Source organism: Electrophorus electricus, chromosome 13 (genome assembly GCF_041902795.1).
Source record: "Electrophorus electricus isolate QZ-2024a chromosome 13, ASM4190279v1, whole genome shotgun sequence".
NCBI lineage: Eukaryota > Metazoa > Chordata > Actinopteri > Gymnotiformes > Gymnotidae > Electrophorus > Electrophorus electricus.
The window spans coordinates 12,045,320-12,067,582 of record NC_137509.1 but is presented as its reverse complement, the minus strand read 5'-3'; the positions used below and the strand labels follow the sequence as shown (position 1 = coordinate 12,067,582).

General features: G+C 41.6%; 1 protein-coding gene across 4 annotated transcripts in view; it reads left to right on the top strand.

Moving 5' to 3' along the window:
- The window catches only part of usp53a (ubiquitin specific peptidase 53a), a 35,685-nt gene extending 13,529 nt beyond the window's left edge, over positions 1-22,156 (top strand). For 2 of the 4 annotated variants that reach the window (XM_035519809.2, XM_081694501.1), the window contains 9 exons: positions 1,231-1,380; positions 2,674-2,842; positions 4,318-4,467; positions 6,127-6,249; positions 9,110-9,833; positions 13,507-13,574; positions 19,824-19,875; positions 20,049-20,677; positions 20,778-22,156. In XM_035519809.2, coding sequence (XP_035375702.1) covers positions 1,231-1,380; positions 2,674-2,842; positions 4,318-4,467; positions 6,127-6,249; positions 9,110-9,833; positions 13,507-13,574; positions 19,824-19,875; positions 20,049-20,677; positions 20,778-20,851 — 2,139 coding nt within the window. In that variant the 3' untranslated portion in view covers positions 20,852-22,156. The remainder of the gene's footprint in view (positions 1-1,230; positions 1,381-2,673; positions 2,843-4,317; positions 4,468-6,126; positions 6,250-9,109; positions 9,834-13,506; positions 13,575-19,823; positions 19,876-20,048; positions 20,678-20,777) is intronic. The other 2 variants (XR_014115761.1, XM_035519811.2) reach the window with 2 other exon arrangements.
- The last annotated feature ends 107 nt before the right edge of the window (positions 22,157-22,263 follow it).

Below are 22,263 nucleotides of genomic sequence, written 5' to 3'. Positions count from 1 at the left end.
CTACCCATTCAGTTACTTCTTTTTGGGGCTACGAATACAAAAGTATTAACGCCAAACAAAATATTCTGAAAGGAAGCTAGTTAAAAGATTTTGCAGTGTCTTTACACGCTTTCTTGACTAATGCAGTAGTCTGATTACACTTATGACATATGGTCAGAAGAGACTGTTGTCAGCAACAACATGGAGCTTGTTTCAGAGAAAAAGAGAGAAAAAACAGATTGTGTATAATACTAAATGTATATATTTTTTTGAATTCAATATTAATTGAATCATCCACTTAATTTTTTTTGGAGGATTCATTCAGTTCTTTTGTTTTTGGTGTTGCCAGTTGGACTAGGTCACTAGGTGAGATCATTGGTGCTGCATGGGTGTGAGGCAGAATAGCTTCGGCAGCCCACCATCACGGTGAACCTGCACTAACAGGCTCCTTCGACGTCACAACACGTTTGTGCATTTTATTTGTTTTTGTGGGAGTCCAACTGGATAGAAGGATGGTTTTGGTGTGCTGGGGCTCATGTGAGAAACTCTGACCTGATCTCCTTTATAAGACTGAGGCTCCGTAACTGCATCAGGGGTGTAAGTGACCCACACTGATGACCAGAGCTCTAGGGTGCACGGTCATCGTGTGTGTGTGTGTGTGTGTGTGTGTGTGTGTGTGTGTGTGTGTGTGTGTGTGTGTGTGTGTGTGTGTGTGTGTGTGTGTGTGTGTGTGTGTGTGTGTGTGTGTGTGTTTGCGCGCGTGTGCTTTTCTCTTTTAGCCTATTTCTCGGTCACTTAGTGAAGTCTGAAGGTACTGCCCCCACCCAAAGAGAATGCAGAAAGCATGCATTGTTCCCAACGCCCCCTTTTCTGGATCTGACCACACTCCAGCAGTGAGTTAGCCTTACAGGGGGCCCACGGGCCACTACAAAGCCCTTGATTCATGCTCCAGCCCTTCATCTGATGGTAAAGGGTGTGCAGGAAAACAACTCTCCCCTCCTGCTCCCTGGCCCATTGTTTCAGACACTGCAGGAGAAAACCAGGGTTTGGGGAAGCGGAGCATGAGGAGAAAGTCACCCTGGCTCATTGTACACTCTGTTGTATCCTTTTTTTGTTTTTTCTCTTTATTGTATAGAAAATGGCTTTAAAATATTTTTTTGGATCAGATAAACAAGGCACAAAGGAGAAATGAGCTGGTAAATCCTGTATTAAACCCTTCATTAAATCCTGTGCTCTCCCTCTCTCCCCTAGCTCTTTTACCAAGTTACGGATGAAAACGCCAAAAAGAGTGATCTGCAGTTAGTTGGAATGATCTGCTACTCCAGCAGACACTACTGTGCCTTCGCATTTCACACAAAGTCTTCCAAATGGGTCTTCTTTGATGATGCCACAGTCAAAGAGGTGGGAGCTCTATGCTTATAGAATAGATGTTAAGGAATATCATTTTTAAAAAATCTGAATGAGAATCCATCTGAATATAAACAAATTGCACTAGACATTGATCCATGCTGTTAATCCAGGCACACACACACGTACTGTATATGCACTACCCACACCTCATTCCCATCTTAACTGACATGCCTTCTTTCAAATTCATGTCGTCTTGTTCAGCAGATTTCATGCACAACCAGTTCTCTCTCAATCTTTGTCCGTAATGCCGATCACCTTCATTCCTGAACCGTGATTACATGATTTATTTATTTATTTATTTTTGTCATAAATTTGTTAATCTAAACACTGTGCTGACATGCAAGCCTTGCTTCCTTAGTAATGGGCTATAGTGCATTATTGTGCGTGCGTGCTTTTTGTGTGTATGCACCGGTGCCGTGATGCTCGAGGCTCCTGGCCCGAGTCCTTCATCAGCTCATCAGCAGTGCAGCACTTGTGCTGCGTGTGCACTCCAGAGCACACAGGGCCGGCCAGCCGATCGCCCACATTAAGATGGATTACCCCTCTCATTCTCTCACACACACACACACCACTACACTGAGCATTGCTAGCCTATGATCAGCTTGTAAACATTTGCTTTTAAAGTAGTAGAGAAGGAATTGGGACGTTCAGTCTCTGAGTAAATTAAATTAGTATTTGGTAATAATGCACCCAGGTGCTTTTAAGCATCTTTTTGTCTGTTTTTTAATATACTATAAAGGCTTAAGTAGTACTTACTTTATGTCGCTGATGTATTCACACAGGCCTCTTGGCTGTTCAAAGAATCCCAGTCCACTGTAAGGGTCCGAGAGTGTGTGTAGTGTTCTTCACTTTCTCTCTCTTAACCTCTTTCTCTCTCTCTCTCTCTCACACACACACACTCACACACACACACACACACACTTGTTTTCTTAATTAAGAAGCCAGGTTCCATCTGTTTGCCTGTGGTGCAAACACACATGTACGTGCTCGCATGCATATAGACAGACAGACACACACACACACAAACCCACCACCTGAACCTTTCTGAGTTATTCAGTGTTTAATCTCAGTAATAATCTTTGCGTGGTAATGGTAATGGCAACATGCCCCTCCTTTTCGTGCCTTCCAGGATGCATTACGTGCTGACTGACTCTGGTTATTACCTATGGCCATTCAGATATTGCCCATAAGGTATAGATTGCCATTAGTAGGACGTTTTATGGTACTAAAGGTGCTAATCTTGCTTTGTTTTTCCCTCTTGCTTATGTTGGTGTTCTTCAATAGGTGGGCACCAGGTGGAAGGATGTGGTCACTAAATGCATCCGAGGACACTTCCAGCCCCTGCTCCTATTCTACTCCAACCCTGAAGGTTGCGCTGTGTCTGTCGACGATCCCTCACGGACAAACAACGCTGCTACCCACACCAAGAGCGCGGTCAATGGGGAAGTCCCAGGTAAAGTATAATCCACTGTGTCACCAGGGCTTCTGTACTGACTAAATACTTAACACTCAGTTTTTTTGATTACCTCACTTCTATACTCACTGGCCACTTATATTTTTGCAATTACAGACAGTAGCACACAGGCTTTCCTGTTCAGTGTGTCACTTATCCTCTACTTCATTCATTACATTTGTTTTTTAAACACTAAGGAGCGCTGCTGACCAGATATTATTTAGGTGGCAGGCCACTATTATTAAAACAGTGGCACTGGTGTGGTAGTAGCGTGATGGTGAGTGCTGTGCTGGTATGAATGCACAACAGTGTTGCTAGAGGTTTTTTTTTCTCATCCTGGTTATGGATGAAATATCCAATAAAATAACCAGCCAACAGCAGTCCTGTGGTCAGAACCATACCACTAATGAAGGGCTAGAGTATAACCAAAAACTGTTCATTGCAACACATGTACATTGGCCACCAACATGCAAGGTATTTTGTAGGTGAATGCAGGTTATATAAAGTTTTAAAGCTAATTTCTGTTCTGTTGTAAGCAATAGATTAAAACTTATAAATTCTACCAAAGAAAGTTGCACTTTGTGTATCACAGTATTGAATATGGTGTTTCTCTACAGTGGCTGAAACAATAGATTATACTGCTCTAGCATCCGAGGGATGCGAGGTGGTTATCTCCTCGAGTGTCTGGTGACCTGGCTTGACCCAGGCAGCTGGGTCCGAGTATTACCGCAGGGCGCCCCCGCATCGCCTCAGCTGGGCGGGCATGGACATGGCTGCTGGTCATGAGTGCTGATTCACACATGCTGCCAGTTCACCTTCCTTTATGCTTGCTCTAATGAACCACAGAGCTGCAGGCCTGTGAGCCGGTTGGGTGATGGGGCTTGCCCATGTGTGAGGAGGGCGGGGCTTAAGTCTGCATTGATTGACTGCTGTATTCCAGTTTTAGAACCGGTACAGTCAATTTGCCACTTCAACAGTGGCTGGTGCCGTTCAGAATTTTTTGGTGTTAAAACATACTAAATATATATTTGGAGGCATTAGTATTTTCTCCATACTTCTCATTAATGATAACCAAGGCAAACGTACACATAATGTAAATTTACCTTCAAATATATAAAGTTACTGCTGTCAAAGAGTGGTGTAAGGATGCCACTGTTGGTAGTTACCCCTGTTTGTTTTGCATGTTATTCATGTGCAAACTTTTCTGCTGCTATTTGAGAGAAGAGAGACAACCCAACGCAAAGCAGTCTTGACTTGCATTCATTTGTAAGTAACGCATTATTGATCTTGCGTTCGCTGGGAGCCGAGCGTCACCAACCCTGCAGAAGCACTGTGCTGTTTTCTCGGTTTCCTTACATTGCTCCCTTTCTTTCTTGCAGTGGAGAAATTTGTATATAGTTGCTTATGTAATCTATTTACCACCCCACCCCCCCCTCCTTCCTGTGCCTCTCCCACCATGATGCATCCTCCCACAGACACACCGCTGCTCTCTGGCAGGAAGCTGGAGCTGACCCGAGAGAACCTGACCGCTCTGTTGTCTGGTCACGGCACCCTGAAGCGCACAGGCCAGGCCCTGGCAGCATTCAAACGCAGCAACAACCAGACGAGTGGCGGAAGAGGGCCAGGTACCGGAGCGAAAAAATTGCAGCAAAGCTAGCCCCAGCCCCTTTAAAGCACCCAGACGAATTAACCGCCTTGAGCTGCGATCTTATTTCCAGCCAACGTGTTTCTTAAAAGTGTGCTAACCTTTCAAAACTGCCTGAAGGAGTCGATATTTGGTTTTAAATTGAGAGAGATTTTTGGATGAATGCCTATTGGCTCAAGCTAAAAACGAATTATCTGCTAGGTCCCTTATATTACTGTGGCAGGGCTTGTGTTCATTGTGTAGTGCCTTCCTCTGGTATGCAGTTCGAAAGACATAGGTATGGAAGAAAGTTAGAGAGTTCAGAAGACACACACAAGGAGGGTGAAGCACATCTTATGTTATTACTCAACATTCTTTTCTTAATACCTCTCATAATAATGTCTTCTCTGTGATGTCAGTGTCGTTACAGCAAACTTTGTAGTGTCTTTTCTGGCCTCAGGCGATGCGAGTTGTGGTTTTTTTGGGTTTTTTGTTTTCTTTTTAAAATTGTGTGTGTGTTGTGTGTGTGTGTGTGTGTGTGTGTGTGTGTGTGTGTGTGTGTGTGTGTGTGTGTGTGTGTGTGTGTGTGTGTTTGTTTTGTTTTTGGCTCAGAAATATATAACCAGTAAAACTAGGCCGAGATTTTTAAAACAGGGTCTCAGCAGTTTAAAAGAAAAAAGCAGATATAATACTGGATACAGAATTTTATTAGAGTATGACCAAATATTTTGATTCATGCCATGACATGTGATGTCCAAGGAGATGTCTTTGGGGTGTGCTGGCTGTTCAAATCATATTTCTCTGGGAAATTCAGTGAAGAGACAATCTACAAACTGTTCACTTACCCTTTTTTGTGTTTTATGTTTCTACCTAATCCCTAATGCTTGTAAGCGTCTCTATGACAAGTACATATACGCAGGGAGGGAAAAGATTATATATACCTCTTTAAAGGTGTAGATGGGTCCGCTTGGAGTCTGACGCATTGTATATGTTTGCACGTTTACTTTGCTTGGGCAGATGCAACTGCATTCCTGCAACACGTCACTGCTTTTTCTCTGCATGCAGCTAAATAAATAAATAAATAAATAAATGTTCGCACTCATCGATCGCATTTAAGTTTCCTCCAGAAGCCTGGGGGTGTGCCATGGCCACAGTCTTTCCTTACATTGCAGCGATGTTCGCCATAAGACAAACGATAATGTACTGTAAAATAATACACCGAGGCAACAAACGCTCCGCATAGGGGTTTTACGCTGCAGCCATTAAACAGAAGTGATACTTTTATATTTGCCATGTTTTTAGCATTTTGAATGCTTTTGTAGCCAAGTCGCTGGTGCACCTGGGTTGTGATGCACAATTGCACAAGTTTACAGATTGACTGACGATGCCAAAGAAGTAAAGAGTGTATTTTATTTTGTCAGAAGGAGTGCTGATCTGCCTATCACTCTAAAGCCAGTGTTGTGAGTCACAGAGTTTGCAAGACCCCAGGCTGTTCACATAAGCTGTAAATCCAGCGAGAGCGAATAAATAGAAATTGGACTCGTATTCGGAATGGTACAGATTACTGCCACTGAGTCATGAGAATTTTTATTTTGGTGAGCCATGTGGTTTGTGGTCGCTCTTAATGTGATACAGCTAAAGTCTTTTATTCCTTCTACAGTGAAGCTGAACACTGATCCCAAGAGTTACTTACGAGAGCTTTCCAGAGAGCCCCAAAACATGAACATCATAAAGAAAGACTTGGACAGACCCCAAGGAAAACCAGAAACACAGAGACACACAGGTGAGATGAGACATGTGCATATCGCACGCACGCACGCACGCACACACACACACACACACACACACACACACACACTTGAAAGTGGGCATGATGTGATTTTAAAGGTCATTTTCCAACATAATCAGCAATATGAAGCTAAATGGCTGAGTAAAAGCCCTGTAGTTTCATATTTAATGATGGCCACAGCACCCCCAGCCAATATCCGACCTCAAACCACAGCACCTGACTCCGTCTGGCCCTGAGCTGCTCTGCTTTCAGCATCTTCATGAGCTAAAAGCCCAATACCTCTTATTCCTCTGCATTCTAATCAATCTTAGATCCTATGAACTGAATTGCAAGCATGTATGATGCACGTGCACACAAAATCATTTTTGCCTTTACGTGCATAACAACCTTTTAATGCAATATGAATACCAGAGCATGATGAAGGGGAAACATTCTTTTTCATGTCACTGGTAATGTGTCCATAGAGGAGTTGTTTTTAATTTTGCCCTGAATTGCTAATGGACCATAACAGTGGAGACTCATTTACATGTTTGTGTGGAAGAGATATGGGTTTGTATGGATTGTGTATATGTGTATGCAGTGTGCATGCTTGCATCACTGCATGTCTGGAACAGCATCCCTTATAGGGCTCAGTGTCAAAATAAAACATGGCTAATGCAGGACGAGCGGACGTCGGCCACTGAATGTCCTTGTCTGTTTGCATAGCAGGATTGATGTACACGGGCTGAGGAGTGGCACCTCCTCATGTTCATTCACACATGCATGCAACATCATAACACGATCATGGCACCAACTTGCTTTAATGCCTTCATGATAAATACCTATAATGTATGATGGCAGCAGTATACTGCAGTTACTCGCCTTGACTCTTTTTGTGTGTGTAAATGAGTTATTGCAGTGAACTGTAGTAAGAGATGTAGATTTTCAAAATTGTAGTGAAGTACACAGTTTCCAGAGAAATGGGACATTTCGGACAGAGGTCCTTCATCAGCTGTGCAAGCAAAGTGCTTCTGAATTTGTATCTTCTGAATTTGAAGGAACCAGATTATAATCTCCTCTCTCGTGTGTGTGTGTGTGTGTGGGGGGGGGGGGGGGGGGGTTGTGGTCATCAAAATTGCAGTGAAGTACACAAGGTTGTGCAATTTTGACTACTTCTACAGTGCAATGCAGTTACTCCCGTGTGTATGTGTGTGTATATATGTACGTACGTATGTGTGTATGTGTACATTTTTATATATATATATATAAAAAATATTTAAAAAATGTACACACAACACAAATACTATGTATTTAAAGAAATATAAACACACACTTATTTGTACTCCCATCAACTACAACATTAACACTACTGACAGGTGACGTGAATAACATTTGTTTATCTTGTTGCAATGGTGATATATTATGCAGCAAGTGAACAGTCAGTTCCTGAAGACGAGTGGGTCAGAGCATCTCCAAAACAGCAGGTCTTGTGAGGTGTTCCTGATATGCAAGTGTTAATACCTACCAAAAGGGGTCCGATCCCACAGATAAGCTGCACAAATTTCTGAAAGAGTTCATGCTGGCTGTGTAGTCAAATGGGGCTGTCTACTGGCAAACTGGTCAGGGTACCCATGCTGACCCCTGTCCACCGCTTAAGCATTAGAACCCGACCATGGATCAAGAAGAGTTATATGTATGTACCCCCTTCCTAAACATTGCTGCAGACCAAGTACACCCCATAATGGCAATGGTATTGCAATGTTAGTGGCCTCTTTTAGGAGGATAATGCACCTTGCCACACTGTCATGTTCCTCAAACCCTTCCTTTTTTTTGCAGAGTTCAACCTATTGGACTCCAAATTCCCCAGTCTCAGTCCAATATATGCTGGGATGTGCAGTATAAACAAGTCTAATCCATAGAAGCCTCTCCTTGAATCTTACAGGATTTAATGGATCTGCTGCTGTCATCTTGGTGCCAGATACCACAGGACACCTTCAGAGGTCTTGTGGACTCCATGTTGCAATGGGTTAATGTTATGGCTGATATCTCTCTCCCTCTCTTTCTCGCTCTGTCTCTCTGTGTATATATAAGGCAGGGGGGAGAAGGGAGTGTAGAACTGCAACACTGATACTGAAATTGCTGTTATTTTACAAACCGTCTCCATAATTCCTTGTGATTCCTTCTAATATGCTTGAAATTGGCTGCAGTAGCCTACCCTGAGCCATTTAAAAAAATTAAAATAAATAAATAAATAAAAAAAATACACTGTACATCTCTCCACATGAAATAGTGACCTGGCACCATTCATTTTAAGTACACACACAGACAAGCCCCATAAATATCCAACTGATGAGTAGGAGCCCCTCAGCATTTGTCCTGCTGCTATGCCTGCCGACGCTAAACAAGGCCTTTGCCTTTCAGTCCAGGGCAGAAAGGGGTCTGTGGACCAGGCCACCGCAGAGTGACGGCAGATCACTGCTTGTTCACACTTGGAGCAGGGGAGCTGCGTTACCTTGAAGGCATGCAAAAAACAAAAAATGTCACTATTATTCAGCTTACAAAGAGGTCCTCTGTCATTGGTTGGTCAGAAAGATATGTTTGCCCCACAGATGTAGGTCATTTCCTCACATGCTGTGCTCACACCAATATGCTCTGCCTGCAAAAAAAAAGCCCCTAAAGAGCATTAAGGATTTGTGTGTTGGAGCTGTGTTTGAGTCCAAAAGTAAAGGAAAAGACAAACTCATGTTGTTTAAGCGTTTTGTGGAAATGCATGGACTATCTAACGATTATTAAATTTTATTTTTTTAAATTTATTTTTATTTTTTTGCAACAAGCTAATGGCTATTTTTTTAATTACTGTTTCTTCTCTCCCCAGACACAGCCTCAGAGAGGTCGTACTCGTACTCGCGCTCGCTCTCGCCTCCCGAGAGCAGATTTAAAAACGTGGAGTCACGTCTGTACAGCAGCCAGGGCCGGGGCCCCACGCGGGTGGAGCGCTCGCCCCGCTCTGTCCCACGCACCGCCCACGCACCGCGCTCCCACTCCCAGCCCCGTGCTTCCCAGCCCCGCATCGCGCTCCAGCCACCGGCTGGACGCCTCCCGCTGCGGGTGGACTTCTCCAACGGCTACGACACAGACAGCAGCCAGGACTCGCGAGAGCGGCCCGGCGCGGCCCGCCGCGGCAACCGTGCCTGGAGGCCCACGCGCGAGGCTCTCAACGTCGACAGCATCCTTGGCGGTGGAAGCGACCGCCGCCTGCCACCCGGCCTGCGCCAGCGGACCTCGGCACCGAGTGAGCCATCCTGGAGTGGGCGTGATGACGGCAAACCAAAAAGCCTGATGACCATTTATGAGGATGAGCAGAGAAACGATATGGGCAGCAGGAGCTCGCTGGACTCGGAGGGCCGAGAGAAGGACAGGCCCAAAGGGGCTGTCAACAGTCTGGGCTTAAGAACCGATACCTGGAAAGCCCAGCGGATAGAGTCGGGGTACGAGAGCAGCGACAGGCTGAGCAATGGTTCCACTAACCTGGACTCGCCTGTGGTGGAGAACCCAGGCAGAAAAGAGATTCGACCCTTTCCCGAGGCGACACTGTCAAGGTAAGGGCGGGTTTTACTGTAGAATCCTATACTTGACTATTTTGTGGGGAGGAGTGGTTTGGTTTGCTTTGGTTTTAAAATGTATTTATTCATTTTTTGCAATACACAGTGATACTATCCAGAATACTTGACCATGATCTTGCAAATGGTCTCCTGATCCGACAGTTCCTGTTGTGTATTTGAGTGAAAATGCTGTTTAAAATGCTGTCAAATTACCACCAAATCCAGCGTTAAAACGTACTACTTAAAATATTTGATGTTTTTGCTTAATTTCTGATGTTGCCTAATTTGTTTGTCTATTTTAATTTCTGGTATCTAAGTTTGCATCATAATTTTGAGGGTGTCTTGAAGTGCTTCACAGTGTATGTAATTACACGAACAGTCCCAGTTCTATGTGGTTCGGTGCGGTGCATACCAGTTCTGGACTGTATAACTTTGTGTCTGCCAGCTTGTAACTATGCAGTCATTTGTTTGGTGGTGAGTGGGGCCCCTTTTGATCAAACTTTGTACAGCTTTTTTATAACATTTTATGATACTCTGTTTAATTCAGCTTGTGAAATCACAGTTGTGATGTTCATGCCATGGCTGGGTCTGTAGTGAACAGTTTAACTTGCCAGTAAATGTCCCCCTAAAATTACATCTGAACCAAAGTGAATGCTGTTTTGGTATTATTGGATTTTACAAGAAGTGTGTGTTTCTGTGTGTGTGTATACATCTATGACCTCTATGAACCATCCTGTTTTTCTGGGTACTTCATTGCAATTTTCTCTCTCTCTCATATATGTACACAATAACTGTGTGTGTGTGTGTAATATACATACATACATACATACATACACACACTACTGTGTATGCATTGTGTACCGTGCACACACATATGTATAAAGTGTAGCCCAGTGAAGGACTCTGCTTGCACAGCTGATGAAGGTTCTCTGTATGGAATGTGCTGTCTTTGGAAACCTTGTGTACTGCACTGAAAACTTTACTACATCTGCATGCATGCATGCGCACGCGCACACACACACACACACTTAAAGTACTCTATTGCTGTATTTTCTTATGTGCTACGAGTAAAAGGCTGAAACAGTGGAGGTGGGCTTGTCTCATTCCTGCTCATCAGCTCCAGGATGCATAGGCCAGACATGAAGTGATTATGGAGTGTAAGATGGCAGCTTTGGTCCAGCCTGCAGAAAAGTTTGATGAGACTTGCTGTGGTAAATTAGACTTACTCGTTGAAATTGAATGTCTACCATGCTTGGTATCATTCCACAGGCTTCAGTTTAAAATGTTTAAATTGAAATGGATAGATTGTCATATTTATGTAATTTTACATTTTATCAAGACTGCGTACCACTTTTGGTCCTACCACTATCTAAGTTGATATTTTTGCAGTATAATTACACTAAGTGGCATATTGAAGGTGAGAGAATGAGATTTACAATGCTCATGCAAATGTCCAGTGAAATTGTTTGGGGTTTTTTTCCATTGTGAACTTCAGCTGTATGATTTAGATGAATAGAAATAGATTAACTTAAGTTCATACTCTTTAGGAAAATAATTGTTTAAAAAAAGGGTTTTCTGTTCTTTCAGTTGTTGCCCTTAGTACTGTACTTTCACAAGCAGTGAGGTATTTTGGAGCATCCTCATTAACATCTCTGGTGAATATTGGAAAGCTTTTTTTTGTTGGGGAACTTGCCTATATTTTGATGAATAAAGTCCCAAATGTTCATCAGGTTTTTTTTTTAATGTATTCATAATTCAGTTCGTTATTTTTTTTTAAATAGAGTAACAATTTATCATGTCAGAATGGTGATGAACTTACAGTAATGGCATATTGATCTTTTTGAATTTACAAAGACCAGTAAAAGCAGTGCTCTATATATATAATATATAAACCATGAGTCAGTGAGAACAGCACTGTTCAGAGCTGATCCTGTGAACATAAAGAAGAAAAAAAGACTTGCAAGGCGAAGGCTGCATTTTAACAATAACATGCAAACCAAATTCTATACAGTTAAAAAAAATAGAACAGGTTACATCTTGTATGTTATAATGAGTAGGAAAAGAAGATCTCAGACAATAAAATCAGTTTCAGTTTCCTCAGTACACTGTTCGCTGGGGAGCCGGATATCACGGCCAGCTTGATGCGAATGGGGTTAAGGGTCTAAAGGTTCTACACAAAGCCTTCTCATCTTCTGCTAGAGAGTAATCCAGCAAGATCATCTTAGGCTTAAAGCATTTATGTAATGTCTGTGTGTGTCGAGAGTTTTCCTTCCATTACAAAAGTCACAGAGGATGACGTCCTATTCTATGCAATTAACATCACAATTACAACAATTAATGTTTGCTAGAATTTTGTGCTCAAATTTTAGTCCAGCTTTTAATATTAAGTGAACACACATTTTATCTTTTCTTTTAATAAAGAGATTACAAGACCTTAAGATTGCTGCTTTCATTATGATCACTGAAGATCATCTCCAACAGGCCTCTGAGAGTTTATGAATGGATAATACCTCTGAGAAGGTTTTTATTAATACAGTAGGCATACAAGATTGTCTCTCAACCCCAGCCTTATTTTTTGAAACTACAGAATGGCAACCATGATGGGTGGACAAACACTGTGCAAACAGTGGAACTATAGAGTTGAGTGCCAGAAAAACCAGGGAGCTTCTCATCTGAGCTAAGCAGGGCTTTGAAATACGGCCTGTTTTAATTGAATGACTATAGGCTGAGATTGTGAACAATTTTAAAAATACTTGGGAGCAATTTTTAACAGCAGCCTGTCTCTGGGAATCCTGACTGTTCACAAGGAAGGCATGCATGCACATCTACATTCTCACACGGCTCAGCAGCTTAGATGTAAGCCAACATACTCAAAATTGATATCTCTGACAAATTGTGCAACTATTTAACATGACTGCATAGTATGGGAATCTTAGCAGTAGGCTAAAATAATAGGCTGGCTAGATTGGTAGCTATCCTACTCCTTCTGTATATCGGCACAGACCACAAAGCCTGGAATGGTCATGTCCTGTTGGGTATATCTGTGAAGCCTTCAATTTCTCCAGCAATATACAAAATACATCATATTTTAGATGTTTGATAACTTGTTTTGGTAAAGAAGCCTTATTTATGATGATGTTTATAGTTTTTGTTGTTGAGTTAAGGTTATGATTTCTCATGCTTGTCCTGTTTTCAAACATTGTACGTGAATAATTATCAGATGAGCAATATTCAGCATTGTGTGGCCAGCTGATTGGCTGCACTGTGGTATATTCCTGTTGGAATAATTTACTGGAAACATAATAATTGTCATAAAAAAAGTCGGATTGACTGTAAATAAATATTAGTTGCCACTAGCACAGTGTGTTCTGAATTGCTGTTCTGGGTCCAGTCAGGTTTTGCACGTAATTTGATGGAGTTCCTATAGAAAACTTATCAAATTCCTATGCAACCAGTGAAGATAGAAATGCTAACATTTGTAATGTGAGAGGGGGTGAAAGGCCTGGAATCAGGTTCCACTATGGCGATGCAGTGTTTTGGGTCAGGGTGTTGAACTCTTGAGAACGCTGGGCGTGGGAAAGCACTGTATGCATGCATATACACTGACGAAGCCACCTGGGGAGTTGTTCTATTGTGCTGTCACTCAGTACGCTTAATTGTATATTTCTAGGGAGCTGAATCACCAGCGGAGGTTTGAGGATTTGAAGCCGGAGGTTCCACGGATGTCGTTTTCCTACGGTAAGCACCCTAGACGGTTAGGCTGTGGCCAATGGCGTTCATCCACAAACTAAAGTTTGGATGCAAGATGTAAACAGATAATTGTAAAAGAAGAAATTGTGTTTTAAATGTTCTGTCCTTTTTTTGTTTGTTTGTTTGTTTTGTTTTTTTAAGGAAACAAGTAAAGTTATGGAATTGTTTTTACTATACTTGTTTTACTATATGCAAAGGCATATAGTGGACTGCTTCTGATAATTACACCTCATCAAAAATCCCAAGAACACCACATACCAAATCTGAAAATGCATGAAAAAAAGGAATCAAAACTGTTACAAAAGTGAGTTCACTTTTGAAACAGAAAGATTGTGCAAGTGTGTGATTTGGAATAGAGCAGTAGGAACATTATACCAGCCAGAGCAATGTTTTACCCGTCCCATTCTTTAACCTGACAAAGCCAGTGCAGTGCCCACTACCACCACCGCTAATTGGACAGGGAAAAAAAAAATCCCTGCAAATGTCACCAAAGATGACCAAACAAACAGTTCCCAAATCTCTGATTGCCAGTCTTCCGGGGAGGATGGAGCTCTTGGCGGAATGGAGTCCAATTCCTATAAGCCCTGGGTCTGCCCGCCTGCAGCTAGCTACAGAATGGCGAGCGCAGGGTTGACCGCAAGGTGGCATTTAAACCCGAACCCCGTGGTGCTCAATTTTTCAATTTGCAGATGAACTTGATTTAAAGGGTCTAATGGGGTGATGACTGACAGCAAGGCATTTGTCCTGATGGTCAGCGCTTAGAAGGCGGAGTTAGGAGTCCCCTTCTCCCTCCTCCCCAAACCCCACCCCCGAAGGTAGATTATGTAAGCTTTATGAGATCATTAATTGAAGCAGAAAGGAGCTCTGTCTATGCTGGTCTTTAAGGGTCTCTGGACCAATGGATGTGTTTGTTTTAGATTGTGCTGCCAGAATATGCATCAAAACATTTTGTTTTTCAGGCTTGGGAAACAATCTGTGGGTTTTATATGCTGTTCTTTCTCTCCACAACCCTCCACCCAAAATTGCACACCATGGTTTAGATTGTACTGTTATTACTACCATTTGGTTCTGATGTCATATAGGAGTAAAATATCAGCTTTCATGTTTTCCTGTTGATATTGACACAGGTTACAGGGGTCTCTCCTGGACTTAGGTTCAGGCTTCTCTGTGCAGTATAGCATGTCTTTCACATATCACACACACAAGTTGATTCTGGTGACTATAAGTGACCAGATCCTTTTTTTTTTTTTTTTAACAAGGCCAGAGAAAGAGGCACCAATAAAAAAGAAAAACCAAACTCAAATGTCTGCCATCCTGTATGAAGCTATCTATAGTCCCTGGTTCTCTAGGAATTGTGGTTCCTATTTTTTGATGGCGCGTTGCGAAGGGAGGGATGCTTCGTCTTGCAATTGCTCCCTTTCCTCAAATGGCGACTATCATGTTTTCTGCCTGTGTCTTTTGTTTGGTCTCAACACTGTGCTCACCAGTTTTCAGGCTGAGAGCTGCACTTTGCTTCCAAGAAACTGCAGCTAAAGGTCAAGTCAGCAAGAACTTACGAGTGTTCAGCCTGTTAAATGGACATCCCCCCAGGCAACCGATCTGGCTGTAGACCCCCTTTACTGCTGCTTTGTTTCTCTGGTTTCAAAGAGGCATGTCATTGCATGCTCTCCCCATTGTGGCTACAGTGTCATTCCAACCAAGCAAAAGCACATCCAGCTCAGCTCCTTAATTGTTTGAGTACTAAACTGAGGCTGTTTGGCTGGGATGAACACCTGCGGTCACTCCGGTCCTTTGCAAATGATATTGCCTACCCCTGCTTTACAGTTTCATCACATGGGATGTATTTTCAGCCAGGAATTCTCCTGACCATTCCAGAGCATACACTGACATGTTTACAGGAGTTGGCACATTACTGCTACTGTGTTGCTGCATGAGCCCTGTGCTAAGTCACATGATGCAATTTGTCATTCACACTGAGAAATGCATTGAAACAGATCTTTATATGTAATTTGTTCCTATATGTGCACAAATAAAAAAATATTGCAAAAATATTATTTGATAATCATATTGTTGAAAAAAACGGATACTTTTTTGATATTGTGCAAATATTATTATAAAATCATTGAAATGTGTTGAAGGGCTAATTTGAATAATGCAGCCTTCTGTGATGCTATAATTAACAAGCAATGTGTTGTGGAGGCCTGTTTTCATGTACATGTAATGTTTCTCACTTTGGCCTGATCTCTGGTATGAGTAATATGTTTGTTAGTTTTAATACTTTTGACCTAATTGGCTCACCTTCCAAGTGTACGGATTGAGCATGAAGAGCTGTAACGATGCCAGCACTTACATCCAAAATGAATTGTAGTAATGCTAGCCAAACCCATACATTGCAGTGCCATAACAGTGAAGCCAAGCTATTTTTATTTAATTATTGACTTAATTATTATTATTTAGGTTTACATAATGATTAGCTTTGTTGGTGTAGACACAGTAGTGTAGTGCTGTAGTATTGCGCGTGACAGAGATCTTAATGTGTCATGAGATCTTTGTACCTAATGTGCATAAATTTAAATACTGTCTTGCTGCATGCTGGAAAGTGGGTATACTTGGACGTTGATAAATATTCTTAACAAGTAACCTGGTCCAATTCAGATTAGTCCAACGCTAGACATAGTGCTGTAGTGAAGACTACTTTGGGAACGTGTGTGTGTGTGTGTGTGTGTGTGTGTGTGTGTGTGTGTGTGTGTGTGTGTGTGTGTGTGTGTGTGTGTGTGTGTGTGTGTGTGTGTGTGTGTGTGTGTGTGTGTGTGTGTGTGTGTGTGTGTGTGTGAAACCTACCTCACTTCAGCCCTGAGCCCCCAAATACATGTCTGCTTCTCTTTTGAAGAACAAGATTGTGATGCGTTTGTTAAATAATTCTTTTGCATGTTACAATGAATGAAATTGCCACAGTCCATAAAAACAGAACTGTGAAGCATCCGGTATATTCATGATTTTCTTTTGTACAGTAAGAGTGTATTTTTATATTTTTGTAGGATGCATACATGACACTGAACTTCCTGATTACCCTCCTGCTTACCAACTATCCAGGTCCAGGTAGCAGTCTTCAGTGAAGTCTATCGAAAATAGGCAGCTTTGATTTGTCCCTGCAAAAATCACCCATATTTTTTTTTAAAGTAGTGAGACAGCAAAATTAGTTTCCTTATTTGGAAGCTGCTAGCACCTGAGCATGTAAATTAGAAGCTTACATTTTTTTAGGAATGTTGTGGAATCCCTGCCACGTGCTTTAGCCCTTCTTGGCCTGCACTAAATCTGCTTGGCAGCCCCTTTTCAATATGCAGCTTTTTATTTGCTTCCTGGTTCAAACGGTTATTTGCTTCCTGGTTCCTGACCAAACATGCAAAATGTGTTGGTGGCTGTGTGTGCAGGTGTGAGTGACCCTCAGCTCTGTAGCTGACGGTGATCTCAGTCCGGGCCGGATCAACTGACTGGTTGATTTATGGGTTTAGCAGCATCACCCACAGCCCCCACATAGAACCTGTCTGTCTTAAGCTCCTCCATAGAGGAAGGCTGTCAGGCATAGTGCCACCAGCCTGCACAATGATATATGCCTGGCCTTAATTAATTCTACTACATGTGAGATTTTAGAATTTTAGCTTTCTTTGCATGGCTCAGTATTCACTCTCAGTGGGCTTTTAGGGGTCTCGATGACTCTTGGAGAATGGCAATGTGGCTGGTGGACACTGAGAGGGGGTTTGCAGGTAGTTTGGTGATGATCGTGTGTACTGCTCAGGAGAGACAATTTTCTTCCATTCTAAACTCAAACATGAGCTGTCTAGTCAAACAGGCCTTCCCAGATAATCAAAGCCAAACCCTCTAAGTTTCTTTTGAAACCTTTCAGTTGAAGCTATGATCAATGTTCGCTGACTAATGACTCAGTGACCAGTATTAAGGGTTCCACCTGGGTGTGAGCTCAGTGATGACTTTTACTGAAATGAGAGGTGCAGCCTCTGAGTTTTCCAGGAATGACGTGGCGAGATTTGGGTTTGGACATGAAAAAGGTTCACGATGGTGTGTGTGGGGGTGGGGGTGTGTGGGTGTGTGTGTGTGTGTGTGTGCGCGTGTGTGTGTGAACGTTTTTCATGTCCAAACCCAAATCCTGCCACGTCATTCCTGGAAAACTCACAAGCTACACCTCTCTTTTCAGTAAGCCATCGCTGAGAAATGGAGAGAGAGAGATTTTTAAAACTGTAGTAAAGTACACAGAGTTTCCAGAGAAATGGGACGTTTCGGACAGAGGTCCTTCATCAGCTGTGCTTCTGAATTAGTAGGGGGAGGAGCCAGATTGTTTGTTTGAAAAAGTAGATGTTTAAATCATTGCATTCATTCCATGGGTTATAAAGTTCCAAGAGTTCTTTTTCTTTGAGTTTCCTACTTTTATTGCTGCTATTTCCCTGGAAACTCTGTGTACTTTACATCTCTTACTACAGAATACTACAGTTTATATTTTTATTTATATATATATATATATATATATATATATATATATATATATATATATATATATATATATAATGCTTGCCACTTTTTCAAGCAATAGTATCTTAAAAATGATGGGCTTGGGGGGGGGGGGGGCGTCCAATCGTCTCATAACTGAGTGCTAGCCAGAGGGATTTGGCTGCTAATGCTTGGGCTGAAAAAAAAACAGAAGGCGGCAAAATGCTGCAAGTGCTGACGCATCACATCACAGTCTCTAACACACACACACACACACACACACACACTGTAATCCAGAGCAGGTTCAGCTTTGGGTCTGCAAGCTGTATCTAAAGAGAGAACTGATATCTGTAGTCACTGCCTAGCTTTAAGTGTACAGCTGACCATACAGGCCTTTTATATTCAAGGGGTTTTTTTTGTTTGTTTTTTGTTTTTTTTTATGTACTAACCCTGTGTACTTTTATGTGTTAAATTATTTACATAAGTAAATATGTTAAATGCGTCACAAAATTGCGTTATATCTATATGGAAAGATGCTGTAAAAGAGGTAACATTTGTGCTTAACTTTAATGTACCTCTTAAGGTTATTATTGTTTTTATACTCTATAACCATTGGCATGATCATGTCCTTGGTTTGCAGACTGCGCTCGTCTTGACGATGCTTCTGCTGTTTTATGGCGCCCCCTAGTATCACATTTTCCCATATTTTCCTTACTTTTGATAGTCATGTGATAAATCTTTTTATCGCTTAGTGTTTTTTATTGCGCCGTACTCTCGTAATTAAACACATCTGTGCAACCTTGACATGTTTCTTTTGTTTTTCTCTGCACATAGTATTCTTTTATTTATTTATTTTATTTTATTTTATTTATTTTTACTGCCTTGCTTGCTGCTGAAGTGATCAAGATCAAGGCAGAGGGGACCAAGCCAAGGGGCCCATGCAGGGCCTCTCAGTTCAGACTGGTGTGGAAGGAGACCTTGTTCCTGGGCCCCCACAGAGTCTGGCTGCCTGACACCCCACTGACATGCTTCCTTACTATAGCGAGACAATACCCCTCCTCTATCCCCAGTTATATATTTTACCATAGTTACAAGCAGTATTTTCCCCACATGCTTCCACGCGAGGTGAATGTATGTTGTGATGTTTGATATTTTACCAAGCACAAGTTTCCAGAAGTGGTGTGTGTGTGTGTGTGTGTGTGTGTGTGTGTGTGTGTGTGTGTGTGTGTGTGTATGTGTGTGTGAAATTTATTTACTATAGATTTTTTTTTTTTTTGCAGAGAGCAGTGCAACTGAGCAAAAAAAGTTAAACAAGCACATTTCTCATTTCTTACACGACATTAGTAGTGTGACGTTGCCAAATTCGGATCACTTCTTTTTTGTTTAAACACGGCTCTAAGGAAGTAACCCATTGCTGAATTAGAGTTCCAAGGAAAAGGCATGTTTCATCCATTAATGGCAAATCATGTTGAGTTTCCTGTAAAAAGGTACCCCTGCACAATTTCCTTACCACCTGTTAAACTGAGTTGGGGGAATAAAGCAGAGGGGTAGCGTTAGGAACCTCAGTACAAAAAGCTCGAAAAAGCCTTCCATTTCCTGAAAGTCCGTGACCTGATGGATCTATCAGAGTTTTATTTATTTAAGTTATTGTGCTGACATTTTTAGGAGAACTTTGTACACGAAGAAATTTATGAAACTGTTTTAACATAGTAATACTTGTCTTTTTTTGTCTTGTAGGTAATATTCATGGGAAATCTCATTTGAACCATGAACTTAATCACGTTCAAAGGTAAACTGATGCTGGAGGGTTAAGAATGTGCTGTGTTTGAAAGCTGCTGGATCTATTTCAAACTGCTAATTACATTTAACATTTTTATTTTATGTCTTTGCCTAGTTATGCTCTTACCATAAATATTTAAAATATTTTTAGTAACTTCTCCTCTATCTTGCTTCTTGTAAAAGACGAATTTTTCAACGCACCCCTGATCATTCGGAGAGAATGGAAAAGCCTGTGTGTGAGGCAAGTGACCGCACCGTTACTCCCTTCCTGCACCAAACCAACATCTCTGCCTGGAGTGCATCGCAAAGGTTCGCCCACTCCTCTGCTCCACCCCTGCCCCCTAAAACCTACGCCCTAAGAGCTGAGAACAGAACGGGACTTCTCCAAGACTCCGCTCACATGGGGCTTCTCTCTCCGCTCCATAAAGGAGTAGCTCTATCACGGATAAGCCCCGAGAGATGGATGGAAAGCCCTTCTGAACCAAACATGCTTTCTTCTTCAGACACCAGCTCTAAATCAGGCTCCTCTGACCAGGACAGGGCAGACCTGTCTGCCAGTGAGAGCGATGCTTGGGTTGACTCCCCTGTCACAGGGGAGTGTGTAATCCCCACCACCTACTTCTCCGTTGATAACTGCATGACAGACACTTACCGGGATAAGTACCATAAGAAAAGGCCTGCCCTTTATATGATGACCGATTCTAAAACAGCAGACCACACATCATCTGGGGAGAGTGATCATGGTGAAACAATGTCCCCAACTCCTTCAGATATAGGGATCCTGGATCTCCCCCGAAACAAGCAAGAAACAGGTAAACTTACCACTATGTTCAAAGTCTTTAACCATACAAATACTCATCTTCATCGCAGTAAAGAATTGAATGTGATCCAAGAAATTGAATCTTTCTGCAGCCTACACCAATAAAACCATAGCAAAATGGAATCCTGTTTCTGTGAAGGAACTAGACGAACATGGGTTCCTATGATGGCAAGCATCATGATCGGCAGACACAATGGTAATGAAGACTGTGGAAGTACTACAAGTATGCTACAGCTCCGTTGAGACCTGGGCGGACACTGCATGAACATAGTACTAGTCTAATACTACGTAATTAGACTATGATTGAGTTCTTCACCCAGTTTGCATTGTAAATATATTGTGATTGTTTTGCCACTCAGGCAGCCCTGAGTTTAAGAAATACTGAGATGTGAAATGGTGTGCTCTAAATGTTTTATCCAACAGATGTGAAAAAGTGAAATTCAGAGGTGGACCTGGTGCCAAAAAGATTGACTGGTTGCTCAGGTAGAGACATTAGACACCTGTGGTGTGTCCATCTACCTGTGGATAGTATCGCATCCATGCAGGGACCTCTTTTAAGGCAGTATGATTGATTTTTTTTTTTTATTAAAAATGTATATTGCACATTTATGAGCCAAAAGATAAATCATTCTTTTTAGTCTTAAATGTGAGCTTGTTGGGATCTGAGAATGCAGTGAATTATTACAATGGCCAAGATGTGGATCATCTGCTGTATTTGCACCCCTGCGTTCATAAATGTTCCGCTTGCAACTACATATTGGTTATTGAAACAGACTGAGGATGTTTTTCCTTTGTAGTATGTGACAGAAGACTTGAGAATGGTCAAGGATTGGAATACATGTTCATATTCTCTTTATTGATGCCTTGTAAAGAAAATAAGGTCAATCACGCCCACCACCAAGTTTAGTTAGAGTTCATATTCTCTTGGACCTTTTTTTTAAACTCCTTTTTTGCCTTGGTTTAAAAAGGTTGTCTTACATTTAAACCCACAATAAACCCTCATGAATTGAAATATTCAGCAAGACAGTATGGTTACCATCATAAAATATCAACATGACTTTGATTTTGAGTGAAATGTCATTCATGTCTCTCTTAATTGAAGGTATGTAGATTGAATTGGGAGGTATAATAGAGGGTGAAAGAAAAACTGAACTATAGACTTATTAAAACTTTTTACCATGGCAACAAATACAATTCTTAAAATAAAATCTGCATCTCTTTGCACTTTGTACCTATTAATGTGGCAAATTCTGTCAGTCGTTTTTGCTGCAAATCCAACTTCCAGTGATGTATTGCTACAAGTGTTTCCAGACACTTGCACTATTAAAGCAAATTCACATTTGACAATGATGTCTTAAACTGGACTAAATCTTCTGCTTGTTTTGTAGATTTTTAATGGATACACTTTACTGGTTAATTTTGTTTCTCCTTGTTACTGTTCCTAAATTTGTCATAGCTATTATGTACATTTTTCATATTTTATTTTTTAAGTGTAATTACGTTTTGTACATTGCTATGCAGGAACTAATTAACTGTGCCTTATTTTGTATGTAAATCAATCAGAAATACCTGATTTTA